The 18,064-nt window shown below is 43.2% G+C and overlaps 1 protein-coding gene across 1 annotated transcript in view; it reads left to right on the forward strand.

Annotated features, from left to right (window-relative positions):
* The first annotated feature begins 8,396 nt into the window (after positions 1-8,396).
* Positions 8,397-18,064, forward strand: part of klf7b (Kruppel-like factor 7b) — a 53,644-nt gene continuing 43,976 nt past the window's right edge. The window contains exon 1 of the mRNA XM_036571691.1: positions 8,397-8,998. Coding sequence (XP_036427584.1) covers positions 8,897-8,998 — 102 coding nt within the window. The 5' untranslated portion in view covers positions 8,397-8,896. The remainder of the gene's footprint in view (positions 8,999-18,064) is intronic.

An 18,064-nucleotide genomic window follows, 5' to 3' on the forward strand; every position in this document is an offset into this window, starting at 1 on the left:
TAGATCATATATTAATGACATTAAGTCTGTGATCTACACCAAGTAGCTAGCTGATTTTTGATTTTTTTTTTTTTTTGTTTGATGCCAACAACACATTCCAAAAAAGTTGGGACGGGGGCAACAAAAGGCTGGTAAAGTTGTGTAATGCTAAAAAAAACACCTGGTGGTTGATTTACAGCAAGTCAGTAACATGATTGGGTATAACAAAGCATCCCAGTGAGGCTGAGTCTTTCAGAAGTAAAGATGAGGAGGGGTTCACCACTCTGTGAAAGACTGTGTGGGCAAATAGTGCAATGATTCAAGAACAATGTTTCTCAATGTAAAATAGCAAAGAACTTTTGCTTTTCATCATCTACAGTACATAATGTCATTAATAGATTCAGAGAATCTGGAGAAATCTCTGTATGTAAGGGACAAGGCCAAAAAACAATACTGGCTAGCTGTGATCTTTGGGCCCTCAGACGGCACTGCATTAAAAACAGACATGATTCTGTAGTGGAAATCACTACATGGGCTCAGAAACACTTCTGAAAGCCACTGTCTGTGAAAACAGTTTGTCGCTGCATCTACAAATGCAAGTTAAAACTCTAAAACACAAAGAAGAAACTGTATATAAACAGGATCCAGAAATGCTGCCACTTTCTCTGGGCTCGAGCTCATTTAAAATGGACTGTGGCGAAGTGGAAAAGTGTCCTGTGGTCCAACGAATCAACATCTGAAATTCTTTTTGGCAATCATGGACGCTGTGTCCTCCGGGCTGAAGACCACTCAGCTTGTTATCAGTGCACAATTCAAAAGCCAGTATTCATGATGGTGTAGGGGAGCATTAGTGCGCATGGCATGGGCGACGTGCACATCTGTGAAGTCACCATTAATGCTGAATGATATATACATGTTTTGGCAACATATGCTGCCATCCAGATGACGTCTGTTTCAGAGAAGGCCTTGATTATTTCAGCAAGACAATGTCAAACCACATTCTGCATGTATTACAGCAGCATTGCTCTGTATTAAAAGGCAGCGGCTAATCAGTATAGATGTGCTATTTGGCTTCCTAGCATAAACTTCAACTAGCGTTAGCTCTCCAGATCACTTTGCTAACTATCTAACTGCCAGTTTAGCTACTATGTTCAAACTGACTACTGATTAATGACATTAAGTCTGTGATCTACACCAAGTATCTAGCTAGCTGGCCCACTAGCTAATTTGGAGAGCTGTGATGTAGCCGCTAATAAATACAACTATTTGGCTTCCTATCATAAATGAAAGCTTCCTGGCCTCCTTCTGCATCAGCTAGTTAGCAGATAAAAAATTCAAACGTCTAGCCATCAAGTACCCCACCTACCTATGTTTACAACCGATGAAGCAATGATTACATTTTTTAGTTTTGTATGGACTGCCCCTTTAAGGCTACTGTAGCTAACTAGGCTATCTGTTGTCGCAACTGTCATCTGGCTAATACTAAAGCTTCAGCCTTAGGACTCTCAAGGATGCTGTGCATTACCATGCCATGGCACGTTTTAGCTTAAATTACTTAGGTTTATACTGAATGTAATACTGTAATGTAATAAAATTTGCATATTTATTTTGTCCAGCAAACATTTCTGACCATATGTCATAGTGTGTACATACTGGACCTCAAAAGTCAGAATCTAATAGAGGATCAGAACTGAGTAGCTGCACACTACAGCTCACAGAGTTGCGTGTATGTGCTGCCTCCATGGCCCAGTTTGCGAGGTGCAGGGTCCAGCCAGGCCAGGGCCGGAGACAGGGCCAGGCACAGTGAGGCCCAGCTGTTCCAGACACGGTGGGACAGAGGGTTAGCAGTGGGAGATGGAGCAGAGGCAGTCGTCCAGCTGTGGCGCACTCGCACCTGCCCTTAACCTGCCGCGCTGCACACACACACTCACACACCTGCCCCCCCACCCCCACCCCCACTCCGCTCCCCTCGCCTGCTTCCTCCTCTGCTCACGCTAGCAAGCAAAGCTGAAGCCATGAAGCCAGACGCAGCTGCATCTCCCACGACATCTGACAACATCGCCCCCCCCCCGACTGTGTGCGCCTCCACAGCGCCGAGAAAGCCCTCGGCTACAGGAACCCAGCTGCAAACAGCTGGTATCTTCTAATGCACGTTTCTGTCAGAGAAAGAGAGAGAGAGAAGCTAACGTAGCCTCCAAGAACAATGCACTTTCCCTTCCTACCCCCCGAATCTGTCCACTACCAACCCCCACTCCGGCTAATTCTCACTGGCAGAAAGACCTGTAAAAATCAATAGGGAAAATGTCCTGAAACAGCCAATCTAGCAACCATCTGCCCCCGGACTCCGCTGAGACAAAGCCCCGTGTCCCCAGGGAGAGCGGAGCGAGAGAGAAGAAGCACAACACACATACAAACTCAATTACTCGCCACCGCTAAAACACTCCATCCTGCTGCAAAGTCGGACCACCGTTTTCGCAGGGCAGCCACTTTGTCATAATGGGAAACTAATTAAAAGATGGTTAAATTCGCGTTTTGTCACGTCTCTCTCATTTTGTCCTGCTAATAACATGCGTTACATCCTAAACATAAAGGTAAATGCAAGTGTGGGCTGTAATTTATCTTTGTAAGAGCAGCAAGCTCTGCTTTGTACAGCTAAGCTCCAGCATTAGCTTTTTGAATGTGGTTCTGCCGTTAATCCCATACAGTAAAGCCTATGTACTACTAAAGGGGAATTTCACCATTTCCTCAAAATTGCATGTTTAGCTTATTAAAACAAAGTCGTTCAGAGTGATGCTCCTCTCCACACTGCAAAAAATGGTATCTTATCAAGTGACATGATCTTAGATCTAACTGATGTATCTAATATTCCCCATTTGAGATGGATGTGCACTCATTATTAGGTTATCTTGCTTATTTCTAAACATTTTTTATTAGTTTTAGGTCATTTTATCAAGTAAAATTATCTCAGACAGATAACTTTGCTGGTTTCAAGCTCATTTCTTAAAACAAGCAAAATTATCTGCCAATACAGTGAGATCATTTTACTTGATAAAATTACCTAAAACAAGTAAAAAATGTAAGGTAAAGGAGAAATATTAGATTTATTGACTATATTTAAGGCAATTTTACTTGACAAGATACCATTTTTGCAGTGTAGAGAAACCTACCAAGTTGTTCAAAATGGTGGTGATGGGAACCAGACGTCTGAAGAGTTTAAAGCCTATATCATATACTTCACAGAAAGTTGTAACATAAGTAGCTAAATATGATCCCTGAGACATTGTTTTATGACAGTTCTGAGGCCTAAAATGTATTTTTTAAGATCCATTCATGCAAAAGAGGTGCAATAGCACCCAAAGACAACCATTATAATGACATAACATGCAGTGCCAAGCAAATCACTGTTAAATTACAGTAAAATACTGGTAAATTACTTTCTCAGTAATTTGCAGTACCATATTAACAAGTGCAGTAACAAATTACACTAAAATAGCAACTCTACACTGCTACTTCACAGTCAACGGGACCACAGATTACTGTAGCTGTAGTCTGCTGTACACTTACAGTAATAATTTGTAATTAAAATACAGTAATTTCCTGTATTTGTATGACTGTAAAAGTAATGCAATGCAGTATCCAGTAGTTTACTGTATATTTACATATGAAAAAACTGGACTTTTAATTTTCCAGATCTGTAAGTATGTTAATTTAAAAAAAACAATGCAAATACATAGTTTACAGACATTTTAACTTATTATAATTGCTTAGAATTTACAAAAATATGACCAAAAACTTAACAAAATACCTGACAATGCAAATAAAAAAATGACATTTGTCTCAACACCTCAGTGCTCCAGCATTTAAACAATAAAAAAGAGTTGTAAAAGATTTCAAAACACCAAAACCTGATTTATGTTAAAATGTCTTTATTAAAATATTTACACGTTTTTAACTCTTAGTCACTGTCATATGCCATAATGCTGTGCAGTACAGCTCAACGTCAGTCTCTTATACGCAATATATCTTAAGCTGAGTTGATTTCACAACAAAATGATGAATACAGTATTTTACTTTGGACATTTTGGGTTACATTTTGTGAAAACTAGACAATAACAGTGTATACAAACTCGGAAGGGTCACTGGTCATATTCGTGACCCCTGGCTCCTATCACCACCAAATCTGAGTTTCCCTACAGCGCACCATTTAGCATCAAATCACTCTGAATTACTTTGTTTACATCTCAGCAAATTGAATTATGCAGAAATTCTGAAAAATCAATGCAATTCTCCTTTAAGGTTGGGCAATTAGAAACTGTCATGGAAGTGATTGAATGTAACATTTCCTTCGCTGATCAAATCTGTAGGCTAATTAAACGACAGATGTTTTCCTACTTGCACCACCCATAGACAATATTAATGATTTTGCCCTATACTGTTAATTGACATTAAACAGAAGCTTCTTTCTGGGGGTCCGAAGTAATGATGGGAGACACAAGCACACACAACTTACTTCTGAACCCAAAGAATGCACATTGTTGTGAGAGGTTGCAGAGTTTAGAGTGGTCATTTTGAAAAAAAGAGAGAGTGCTTGGCCTAGTTTTACTGAATGTCTGTATCTGTTAGTCAGATTGAAGAGAGATATGTGGCAACTCACTGTGTATATATGACTGGCCTATATAATCATGCAGGCATGCGGGTGGGAAAGCCACTTTGTCAAGTTTTTCTGCAGTAAGCAACATATCTTGACAAGGAGTTCAACACATACCGATTTTTTTGTAAACACTGGACTCTAAAACCTTATTTCTGATGTGATGAGGTATGACAGTTGTACTGGGTGAAATAGGCATCTGCAATGTGAAATGTTCCAAAAATAAAAGTTATGGCTGTATGCTTGTATGATTTTTTTCTTTTTAACTTCCATAAATGTCTCATTTCGGCCTTAGGGTTTGTAAAAAGTCATTAAAGATTTTTTTTTTTCATTTTATTTGATTTGTATTTATGTGACAGGGACAATACAGATTGTCACATAGAATGCAACACATGTAATGTATATAGGGCATCTAGCTTAAGCTAATTTGCAGCCCCAGTCCCTGGTTAGGCCTTTAAAAGTATAAATGAAAAAAAAAAATACTAAAATAAATCAATAAATAAATAAAAATAAAAAGGAAAAAAAGTTTATAGCACAACGTATATGGGTGTCAGATATCTCATTATGGCCTTAGGGTTTGTGAAAAGTCATTAATGATCTTTAGGATGTGTTGATTCTCAGCTTTATTGTGGCCTAAATACCTACAATACGTAGGTAAAAATTACAGCAAATATACATATATGCAATATGCATACCTGTTTGTATGATTACATTTGTGATGAATGCATCCTTATGGCTGTATATCAACTAAAACTTGCAAAATGTTCCAAGTTTGTTTCTGTTTTAATCCAATGTTTCACTTTTACATTAAAAACTTTAAGCTCACTTTGTGTTTTGATTTCTAACGGTAAAATATTCCATAGCCGATCTTTAGGATGTGTTGATTCTCAGCTTTATTGTGGCCTAAATAACTACAAATTGGTTCTGCCCAATGGAAATCAAGTAGTGATGTTAGGACTTCTCTTCAGCTCCTGAAGTCCTCATCAATTAGCTACATCTACCTAGATACCACAGAGAAAAGCAATTCCTGATTGGCCAATTTTCCACCCAGCGTTTCAAGAATTGAACCCTTTTCTTTCCATTCTGTACTTAACAATGAAACAAGGGCAGTGCTGCATTGCAGGCAGACCTAAAATACAAGCATAATTCTATTGAATACAAATTAACTAAAAATTACAGACATGGATTTTTAGAATCATTAGACTATTAGGTAGGTGGCCTTCAAATAAAGTGGTGCCAAAAAACCCACAAACGCTATACTTGTTTGTGTGTGTGTGTGTGTGTGTGTGTGTGTGTGTGTGTGTGTGTGTGTGTGTGTGTGTGTTTGTGTGTGTGTTTTGTTTGTTTAAATAAATTCCTCTTTACGGCCTTAAGGTTTGTGCAAAGTCATTAAAGTTCAGCATATATTGATTTTCAACTTCCTCGTGGCCTGTGGGTGTTGGATATCTCATTATGGCCTTAGGGTTTGTGAAAAGTCATTAATAATATTTATGATATTTTGTTTGTCAGCTTTATTGTGGCCTAAATACCTACAAACTGCTTCTGCCCAATGGAAATCAAAATGTGATCGGTTGATTCCTGTCACTTCACAATGATGCCGATAGTTTGTAGCCTTCTCTTCAGCTCCTGAGGTCCTCATCAAATAGTTACATCTACCTAGATACCACAGAGAAAAGCAATTCTGATTGGCCAATTTTCCACCCAGCGTTTCAAGAATTGAACCCTTTTCTTTCCATTCTGTACTTCACACTGAAACAAGAGTAGTGCTGCATTGCTTGCAGACCTAAAATACAAGCATAATTCTATTGAATAAAAATGAACTAAAAATTACAGACATACATTTTTAGCTCTCAAAAATCATTAGACTATTAAGTAGGTGGCCTTCAAATAATGTTTTCCCAAAAAACACACAAAAGCTACACTCATGTTATTTTTTGTTTGTTTGTTTGTTTAAATCTTCATAAATTCCTCTTTATGGCCTTAAAGTTTGTGCAAAGTCATTAAAGTTTAGCATGTATTAATCCTCAACTTCATCGTGGACTATGGGTGTTGGATATCTCGTTATGGCCTTAGGGTTTGTGAAAAGTCATGAATGATATTTATGACATATTGTTTCTTTGCTTTATTGTGGCCTAAATAGCTACACATTGGTTCTGCTCATTGGAAATCAAAATGTGATTGGTTGATTCCTGTCCCTTCACAATGAGGCTGATAGTCTGTAACATGTTAGGCCTTCTCTTCAGCTCCTGAAGTCCTCACCAATTAGTTACATCTACCTAGAAACCACAGAGAAAAGCAATTCCTGATTGGACAATTTTCTGCTTGGTGTTTCAAGAATTGAATAAAAATGAACTAAAAATTACAGGCAGGCATTTTTAGTTCTCAGGAATCATTAGACCTTTAGGTAGGTGCCCTTCAAATAAAGTGCCCCGCCCCCCAAAAAAAAACACACAAAAGCTACAATTATATGTAATTTAATTATTTATTTGTCTAAGCCTTCATAAATTCCTCATTATGGTCTTAACATTTGTGCAAAGTCATTAAAGTTTAGCTTATATTGATTCTTAACTTCCTCGTGGCCTGTGGGTGTCGGATGTCTCATTATGGCCTTGGGGTTTGTGAAAAGTCACTATTTAATATTAAGGATAGACTGATTCTCAGCTTTATTGTGGCCTAAACACCTACAAATTGTTTCTGCCCATTGGAAATCAAAACGTGATTGGTTGATTCCTGTCACTTTACATTGATGCTGATAGTCTGCAACATGTTAGGCCTTCTCTTCAGCTCCTGAAGTCCTCACCAACAGGAGGGCTCTCTTAGCTACATCTGCCTACACACCACAGAGAAAAGCAATTCCTGATTGGCCAATTTTCTGCTTGGCGTTTCAAGAATTGAACTCTTTTCTTTCCATTCTGTACTTGACATTTGAAAAGAAGGAGTAGTGCTGCATTGCTTGAAGAGTTAAAATACAAGCATGATTCTATTGAACAAAAATAGGTGGCCTTCAAATAAAGTGCCACCAAAAAAACACACAAAAGCTACACTCATGTTTTTTAAACCTTCATAAATTCCTCATTGTGGCCTAAAGGTTGGTGCAAAGTCATTAAAGTTTAGCACATATTGATCCTCAACTTTATCGTGGCCTATGGGTGTCGTCGGTTTGGAATTGTCCATTACAAACCAATAACCGGATCAATGTGACGAATCAATATGACCAATTATGTAACATGAGTTAATGAAGCTATACATGCTGGGAGAGCCAGCTCCATCCCCACCATCACTACGGTCCATTGGCTGCTACCATTAAGCTGTGGTGCCTTTTCTTTCGCATGCTCAGTCTGATGTCGGTGCTTTAACGACATTCAACTGCAAGACGAACGTCTTCACCTCTTTTTCCCAACTTTACTGTCCATGCAGCACAACGACAGAGCCTCAATTAGAAATATCTTTCTTAATAATGACCATAACAGGAGAAACAGCTTTCCCTCTCCTCCTCCTCGCCTTCTCTCAGCCCGTGTGTCCGAGTCCAGCGTGCCGAGGCTGTTATATACCTCTCTAAAAATAGCTCACCTTTCACTGCCATCTACGGCCGGACTGACAGGCGCGCGCAGCCAATCGCGGCCCCTGGCCCCGCCCACCGGGCCGCTTTAGCGCCGCCTTAATTGGACGCCAGTGAGATCATCAGCCCTATTTGCCTTATATGGTCACGCACGGAATTGACTGGCAGCTGGCCACGCCCACAAACCCCACTCAACGCTCCACCCACCCCCTGAGAGTCCCCTCAGCCCCCCGCCCCCCTTCTCCAATCCACACCGACTCGATCTGCTGGAGCTCAGCAGAGAGACTATACCTGGATTTACAGAGAGAGAGAGCGAGAGAGAGAGAGCGAGAGAGAGAGAGAGAGAGAGAGCGAAGCAGCCGGAGATGAGGATCTAGGTGGCCGCTTCTCCTCGCCACTCTTTTGCATCCCACTCTCGGGCTGAGCGCGGGATTGCAATAAAAGTGAGACTAAATTTGAAACTACATCTCCTTTTTTTCCCCCCACCTCCCACCTTCTTGTCGCTCATCTGCGCCTTCTTTTCTCCTTTTTCGCCTCTGCATCACCGCCGCACTTCCAGGATCGGATCTGAAGAGTTGTTATTGTTTATTCTCACTGTTTTTTTATTCTTGTTGGGGTCTTTTTTTTACATTCTTGCGCTCGCGTTGAGGATCACCAGCAACAATAACTACAAAAAAAAAAAGAAAACAATCTGATTTGCGAGCTTCAGGATGGACGTGTTGGCGAATTACAGTATCTTTCAGGAACTTCAGCTCGTGCACGACACCGGCTACTTCTCGGCGCTCCCGTCGCTGGAGGAGAACTGGCAGCAGGTGAGCTCGCTTTGCTGGCTGTTTCGGTGTATTTGTTTATTTGTTTGTTCGTCTTGGGAAGCGAAGTGCGCGGAAAGTGAACTGAAGTGAACGTGCGTAAAGAAACCACGCGCCTCCGTCTAGGCCGGCGGTCACTAACCCTGCTGTCCTGCAGAGATGAGTTCCAACCTGCGTTTAACGTGCCCACTTAACACAGTCCGGTCCAGCCCATTGTGGATCTCTGGAGAAGTTAAGTGCAGGAAGGACCTCCAGGAACAGGCTTGGTGACCACTGATCTAGATGGTCAGCACTGGGTTTAGGATGCTGGTGGTGTTTTTTAACGTGTTTGCTCGCGCTTTTAGTTGGCCCGTTCGTTTGGTTTTTGGTGGGAGGCTAATATTGGCTGCTCTGTCGCCAAATCGACGCCTGGCTTTCTGTTTTTCTACGTGCGCGTGTCGCCTGGCTTGGCTAATTCAGGCGCGCGCTTGACTAATAACGAGAGACTCGTCATTAAATAATGTATCTGCAGCTGTCAGCCCTGCTTGGTTGTTTTTCAGCCCCCGTCGGTATGAGGAGCAGCTCCCGCTCCTAATGCATAATGCATTAGCCTTAGCTATCTCCTGCAGGAGTAAAGAGAAGAGCAGGAGGAGGAGGAGGAGGAGGAGGGGGGGGGTAGTTGTGGTCAAATGACCACTGCTTGGGCTGCAAAACATCACAAACCGCGCGTTAGCTGCGAAACTGCGATTTAAAAAAAAGGGGGCTCGTGCTGCACGCGGTTCATTCATTCACTGAGTCCCTCACTCGCTCACTGGCAACGTAAAGCACGCGCGGTGGCACGCGCTCGGCTGGAGTTGGCGTCCCTGACAAGCTCGCTCCTATTTTATTAGCACGCGCCATGCGCTTCAAGCTCTGCTCCGTTACGTGCGATGCATTTGAAACTGCTTGGCAGGTTTTCGGAGACGGATAAATTGTCTCGAGTCAATTTTCGTAGCGCTGCGCTTTAGGGTTGGGGCTCACACGCGCGCTTGTATTCCTGCGTTTGTGGGATGTTCCATGTGCTTCTGTATGTAAATATTGCTGTGCTACACCGAACCACCCCCTACACCTTAACCTCAAAGTCTTTTTGGACCTTTTATGGATTTTTGGGGGGTGGAAAAAACATTTTTCCTCAGCTGAACATCATCCTGAGGACGTGGTGGTCTCCATAAGGAGCTGAATACACACGCGCACGTGCTCAAGCTGTGGGAGAAACGCCAGATACATTCGAAATCTGTGCTGCATCCTGGTTGTTGTCTTGTCAGGGATCAATTTTTGGCATCATGACATTGTGATATTGCAGTGGTAAACAATGCAATGCCCAATGCGATTAATTGCAAGTGCATTGTTTCATGGCAAATGACCAAAGTTGGCTAATGATCAGCACCAATCACCAGCTCACTCCAGCAACCCCCCTGCCTCCCAGCTGTAGTGTCATTAGTAAGTTGGGCAACAACACGATTATAGTCCTTTTTCTTCATTTGTTGCAAATATTGTAAGAATTTGTGAACCCAGTATCGTGATTTGGATGAAATCATGGGCTGAGTGTATTGTGGCACCCCTAGTAATTAGCCAGACCGGACCTGGTCTGCATCACCTCACATCTTTGACATATCAAACGATAGAGGCCGTAATGAGACAATAGGTTGTGGCGTATGTGTGCATGTGGTGAAGTCAATTAGCTGCGCAAGCACACATGGGATCACAGTTTTTGCCTGCTGCTTTGCATCCGTTTGAACAGAAGGCCATCACTGGTGTGTGTGTTATACCACAGATAGTCCTTTTGATTACCTGTTTTTTTTTTGGACGATGTGATAGTACAGGTTAGTTACAGATAAAATCTTATTGATTATCAAGTTTGCCCTATATTTTACACCACCACAGCATAGGAAAGCAAGCAGAAGAGTGTTTTTACCTTCACAAAGCCTGAGCAGTATATAGTGGATCGGCCTTGCGATGCCTGATAAGAAAACATTCAGCTGTGACCCTGCACTCGTCTCTGTTGACATGCTTTCTTACTGTTGGGAGGTCCTCTGTTCAGGTTTTAGAGCGAGAAGAATGTTTTGGGAAGTGCAAACAGTAAAAGTCCTATTTAATAGCGAGAGAGTATGAAGGGGAGGAAAGCAGGGCCTTGCCAGCTGACAAGTAAATAAAAGAGGGTGGCTGTTGAACGGCAGCGCTGTTAAAAGTCTGATGCTTTTACTGGCAGCGATGGTTTGATAGTGTAGCCCCAGATCTGCCCGAGGAAGGGAAACAGCACCCTTCATCCTGGGGACAAGATGGATGGGCACTCTCGGCCCTGAGCGAGCGGCGCATGAATCAGACCTTAATGGACGCGATATGGGCGAATTGAGTTTCAGTGTTCCGGCTGGGGCCAGGGCTGGGCTGGGCTGTGTGGAAGGGAGAAAGAAAGCAGGACGAAGCACCGGGAGATCAGGAGGGTTTCGTCACCCAGCTGTGATGAAGTTCTCTCTGGCCTGCTGGCACTGCCCCTCCATCCACCCCCCCTCTTCTTTGAACAAAGACACCATCTCTCATTGCCAGGAGAAGAGCAAAGGGAAGAGGCAGCGAAAGACACGGTTTGGTGTAATTACAGCATGCCGACATTTTTTTTTTTCACAGAGAAGGGAGGGATTATTTCGGCAGTGACCCACGAAGAAGGTTAATTCAGAGAGCGGCTGTTTGTGCAACAAGGGGGCCCCTGTTGTCTCTCATTCCCCTCCCCAGTAGCACCACCCAGAGAGGCTCTCTCAGCTCCATGCTAGAGGCGGTCGGAGCAGGTGGAGAAGCCTGGGGAATCAGTCTGTGGTGGTAAACAACACCATTAGAAGCGAGTGAGGTAGCCGAGCCAATTAGCAAAGATCACCTGAGAGACTGATTGTGGGTGGGTGTCTGAAGGGGAGGGGAGTGTTTGTTAGTGTCTGTCCATCTGTCCCCTATGATCCAGGGCTCCACGTGCAAGTGTTAGTTTGTTTTCCTCAGACGACTGACCTTTTTTTTTTTTCTCTTCGCTGGCCGCTGTGAAAATGGGTCATTCTGTGCCTCTTTGTCTACCATGCCTGGCAGACCTGTCTCTCAAATTTGCCTTGTTGTTTTTTATTCCCCGTGTTTCTGCTTAGAAAGTGTCTATTTTGGGATAGCCAGGAATTTGAAATATCCTCCCTCTCTGCTTTTGTTTCAGAGAGTATTATTTTAAGCTCAGAATCAGAGCCCATGTGACAAGAAGTGACTATCGAAAGCTAGCAGACACATTTGTCCTGAAAATCCCAGAAAGATTATGGTGATAGACTTGAAAGTTAGTCGCTGCTCTGGTTTGACCGCCTGTTCCATTAACACCTTTCGTAGGTGTGCCTCACAGGGACCTGATCTGGCTGAGGGGGTTTTGGTATGTCCAAGCATGAACCCTTCAGAGAAACCTCCAGAGAAAGCTTTCCAATACTGCAGCTGTGCAGGTCAGATGCCTAAGCCAGAGAGCCACGTTGCAGTCAGTATAACGGCCGTCTCAGACCAGGGTCGTGTAACCCCGAGAGAAAGGCCGCAGGCAGCCATCCGAGGTGACGGCAACGCCGGCTCTCATCCAGGGAGCTTGCCTGTCCCAGAGTAGCCAAGTTTGACAAGATAATGAATCACACTGCATGCATATTCTGTGCTGCAGTTTTTCACATTTCACAGCCCAGTAACTTTCGGAACAGCGGCAGCAGGGGGGAGTGTGTGTGAGAGCACCCAATACCATTAAAAATGAATTCAGATGGAGTTCTGATGGAGGCTACGTTTCTGTGTTTCTGAAGCCTTGTAAAGCCCCTGTCCGTCTCACAGCAGCCCCCTCAACTTCCCCAGCCCACTCTACTCCAACTCCCCCGCTGTGGGTGAAGGCCTAGGCAGCGGCCTGCTTTACATTTCATCCCAGACTTTATTTCTCCACTGACTGCGTTGAGCTCAGTCCAGCTGAAGACGCTCCCATTTTCTGTCGGCTATGAGTGGCCGAAATGCATGTTACATAATTCTCGGAGGAGCGCAGCTGGTTTCTCACAGAGTATCCGCCAAGGGCACGGAGAAGGCTCAAGCCCAATCTCTCGACTGGCCCCCGGCCTACTCTGCCACTGGAAAAGCTCCAGGATTACAGCCAGACAGAGCTGCCAGGCTGGTGAGCTGCAGGCCCTGGGAGAAAGCCTTGCCGAATCCCTCTGCATTAGGGATGGGGGCGTGGAAAGAGTGGAAACACCTGGACGGTCTTAGAGCTGGAGACACTGCTCCCCTCTGTACTTTATTTTTGCGCCTGCTGGAAGTCCATTCTTTTGCACATTCAAACTAAAGCAGTTGTTTAGTTCAGCTGTTTCCCACTCTGTCTTAGAGCATGTTCATAATCACAACTTGTTCACATTGTTGCATCTGACAGACCTTGCATTGCATGGAGGCCACTGCACCAACTAACCACCAACCAGATTTTCTGGTTCCTCTTTTTAACTGATAACATGGCATTCTGTGTGCGTTGATATTCAGGCATGTAGGAAAACGTGAGGACTCGCAAGTTTCATGTTCAGCCTGATAAACCCACTGCTACAAAGTCAACTCTTGGCCAATGCATCTTTGCTTGGCCAATGCATCACTGCCTTCGCACTTCCACTTCTATAGCCATGACCTCAACGGCCCCGGAAAGGCATGAGTTGTGGACGGCGCAGTGCAGTTTTTTTACACATTTATTATGTGAGCAGTTCATAGGTAAACTGAGATTGATTGCAGTCTATTTGTCCAGTAGTTTTGCTTTGCTCAGTTCCTGAAACCTGAATCATAGACAGAAACTGTCAATTAAATGAATGTGTTCCAGTAGCAGTAGGTTTAGGTCTGTGTCTCACATGCCACATTCTTACTTCTGTACTACTGTACCTTGTTGAAACACAGAAATGTTGAGACAGAAATGCTCCCCGCCATTTTCTGATTAGTGTGCTTTGCAACTTTTAATTGATCCCTTATCAGGCCTGTGGTATCAGCTCTTCTGTTTGAATGGGTTACCAGGAATCAGCATGTGCCAGACAGCATTGAGTCACCCACAGGGATTTATCAGTGTGACATCAGAAAGCCAAAGCATTGTAGCAGGCATTTCCTGGATGCTGTCTCTGCCACAGAGCAGAAAGGGCAAAATCAACATAGTCTGGGTGGAGCGTAGCCCGTATTCACACTGACTCATGGGCTGGGATTAAAACAAATGCGGGAATCTGCATCTCCTCCCCTCTGCCTCTCTTCCTCATTTGCCTCAGCCCAAGGTACAGTAAAGGGTACAGTAGGACCCAGCTGAAGCAAAGCTGGGACTCTCTCTGTCTCTTACTATCTTGCTCTGAGACCCAACCAGAGCAGATCAGTCAGCCCCCAGACAGCTGACAGTAATTAGACTCTGGCATGAGGCAGCAGGGTCTTTCATGTGCAGGGCTGCACCAGGTCTCCTTTGAAGTGAGGGGGGGGGGACTTCTACTTGCGCACTCATGTTGTTTTCGAACATACGCCTTGCTTACACACGCTACTTCTTACACAAGCATGCAATTTTGTGTCGACATGAAGAATTCTTTTCCAAGGCTTGTAAACAACCAGCTGCACCAAAAGAATGGACAACTTCAGATTGAATTAGCTGAGGAAATCCATTCAGTCAGGGAAAATCAGCTCTCGATCGTCATTCTGTCATTCGGTGGTGTGAAATTGCGTCCACGATGTTGTGCGCATTCCGAAGCGGACACTGAGGCCTCACCCATCACACAATGCTGTTTACCAAATATCTGTTGCCATGAAATTTGACAATTGCTCTATAATTTATTCTCTCTGCTAGAGGTAGATCAAAGTAGGCGTCAAATTGGCAGTGTGTAGGTCTTCTTGCAGCAAGGTTTTGGTAGAATGAGAAACCGAGAGGATAATTAGCATTTCTGATGCACAATGGAGAGAAAACAACCATTAAGGGAGATATTCTGTGTGCGGAGAAGGGAATTGGCTCAGAAATTGTCTGTATTTTTCTTTTAGGGATTTAGCAACTGTAAAAGGTCTTAATCAGTAATATTTAAAAATATTGTGTGAAAGAGAATTTATACTAATTTAAATCTTCACATTAAAAGAGCATCAGTGTAGTTATTAAGCTTGTCAGCTGGTAAGTGGGGGTGCTGCAAAACTATACAACATAAGAACCTGATAGTAAGAAGGTAAAAGACTACCATATAAAGCCAAGAAAATAGGTCCAAGTAAACCACAGCCTGACTCAGAGATGTTGAATAGCAAGACTCCATAGGCAAGGCTGTTCAAGTGTTCACTAGGATTTGAATCAGAATTACAATCAGGATTACATCTAGGAAGTCCCATATTGCTCCACCAAATCAGTATTATATCTACCTCAGGACACTTGCTGACCGTTTCTGGGGGTCCTATGACATCCTGGTAAGGGGACATACAGCCATCTGTCCCAATCATTCATTTGTATGCAAGAACAGAACAGGAATTAATAATTCTGATCAGGAAAAAATATGAATAAGCATTGATTCATTTAAAAAATACATACTCAGGGCACCCTGTCGGCTCAGGTGCCGTAAGCAACTGCTTATAGGGCTTGTAGCAAGAAACAGGCTTGCATGCGGTTGTGAATTCAAGAGCAAACGTTACTCAGAAAGATGCATGCTCACTCCTGGCTCGACAAGCCGGGAGCACTGAGATGTTTCCCCTGGCTGTGAGTATTTACACTGCGGTTTGGTGACTCCTAGTGAGATCATGATGACTTTGCTTATGATTGATGGCTAAAATTCACTCTCTTTTTGCATTTCCACCAAATGCGAAGGAGGGACGACGGGAAAGTCAGTGTCCTCCAGCAATTAAACTAAACACGCTTACATTCATCCTCCCACTCAGGGCACTCCTTAAGCCGTGGACAGGCGCTGACGGCCTAATTATCCCTTCACCTGTTGGAGCACTGATGGACGCAGGCTTGTTATCGGGAGATCAAGAGCTTCTCAGGGGCTGCAATTGAGAAGAGGGTGGACGGAGGAGTGGTGAGGTGGCGGGGGCGAGGTGTGGAGGGGGGGGGGTCATTTGTCTGACCGCTTCTCAAGTGTCTGTTAGCCCGTGGAGAAGAGGAGCAGCGGAGGGATGTAGACAGAACAAGAAGCAGAGAGAGAGAGGAGAGAAAAAGACAGAGAAAGATGAGAATGCGGAATGCATCTTTATGCATGAGGCCCATCGTCCCCTCAGCCCGATGGAGAGGCAGCTTAGCCACTCAAGTGTTTGATTAACAGCCTGCAAGGAACCAGCCATTTTTCTCTAAGTGCAAGTGCCCACACACACTGCTTAACACACACACATACACTCAGACTGACAGACAGCTTGATGGCATATTTTGCCTCTTTTTTCTCACTTTAAAAGATGGCAAAATTCACGCCGAGCTTTGGAGACCTTCTTTTTTGCCGTTTTCATGCGGCACCAGCTCTGCTTTTGCAGCAAACCCACCTCTCTGTATTCCAGCCTAGCATGTTTAACATAGGCTAGGAGGGAGTTGCTGATGAATAATAGATAATGATATTTTTGGTATTCCTAACCAGCTATAAGTAGCAGCGCAGACTGTCAAAACAGCTAAAGAAAGAGGGAGTGAAGGGAAAGGGAGAACAAGAGAGAGCGAGAGACGAGTCATGTGAAGATGTGAAGGGCATCTCAGCATGGAGCAGAGAGCTTATGTTTATTCAACTGCTCCTAGGGTTGGGGAGGGGTGGCACAACCTCCCACGCCATTCTCTCCGTTCGACCTGCTGGAAATTCCCTCCTTGCGTCCAGACACAAAATGTGCACAGAGCGAAACACCGGGGCTGCTTTCGGATTCACTACTGCTCATTTTCCACAGATGGTAATGGCAGAAAATGGAGCAGGCCTTATCATCTGGCTCGAAAATTACAGCGCCAGAGGGACAACATTTGCCCTTTGTTTTTGTTTTGTGTTTTTGAGGCACCTGCGTGTCGTCTGCACACGGAGATTATTCTGTTAGACTCACATTTAAAAGCTGTACTATACCTACAGGTCTAACTTTCAGTTATGGGATGTCACAGTTGGGTAATTCCCATGAACATGACACAACAATGACCTAATATTTACTCCCTTTTTTTGGTTATGCAAGCAATGATGCCTCATAATTAAAAAAAAAATAACCCTAAATGATTTCTCTTGATTTTTACTAACATTTTCCAAATTCAGTGACCAAATTCTCATCACCGCCACACAGTAAGATATGAAGATAAATCTGTAAACAATGGGTTTTTACCAATTTATTATAATCTGTTGTTGGACAAAGTGTTGTAAAGCTAATTGTCAAAACACATGTATTTTATCTTATTACTGAAACAACATAGACAGCCATTGCATTTTATTTTTACTTGGGCAGCATAAAATGTTGCTGTTTTGGTTTTCTTAGAGTTCACAAATAAAATATTAAAGTTAAAGAAGTCAAAGGCTGAATGTTATACAAGCCAATTTGTTCTAATAAGAAAATATACTATATAAACTATAAAATAGAAAGTATATATATATACATACATATATACATACATATATACATATATTGATGCCTTAATGATGCCTTCCCAGATGCCATAGGCACATGACAGACTTGAAATTTGTGCTGGTAATTTCCTTCATTGGCCCAGGGAGCACACCGTCCATTATTCCTATAAACAATCTGTGGGTTGATTCGTCAGGCCGTACGTCTTCACTGTGCATCAGTCCATTTCAGATGAGCTTGAGCCCAGAGAACTCGGTGGTGTTTCTGGATGTTGCTGACATTTGGCTTCTGCTGTATGTACTACAGTCTCTGTGGACGTATCTCTGGATGCAGTGATCAACACTGTTAGTTTATCAAGGTATTCCAAGCCCATGAGGTGATATTCATTACAGAAGCATGCTGGTTTTGATGTATATAATGAGAAACAAATATATGAACACACTGCAATACTGAGAAATTCCCCAAAAAATTTTGCATTAGAAAATGAATAATTTAATGTTTTGCTGTACCTTGCAGAGCTCAAGTTGACCTACTAAATTATAA

Source organism: Colossoma macropomum, unplaced genomic scaffold, assembly GCF_904425465.1.
Source record: "Colossoma macropomum unplaced genomic scaffold, Colossoma_macropomum, whole genome shotgun sequence".
Taxonomy (NCBI): Eukaryota; Metazoa; Chordata; class Actinopteri; order Characiformes; family Serrasalmidae; genus Colossoma; species Colossoma macropomum.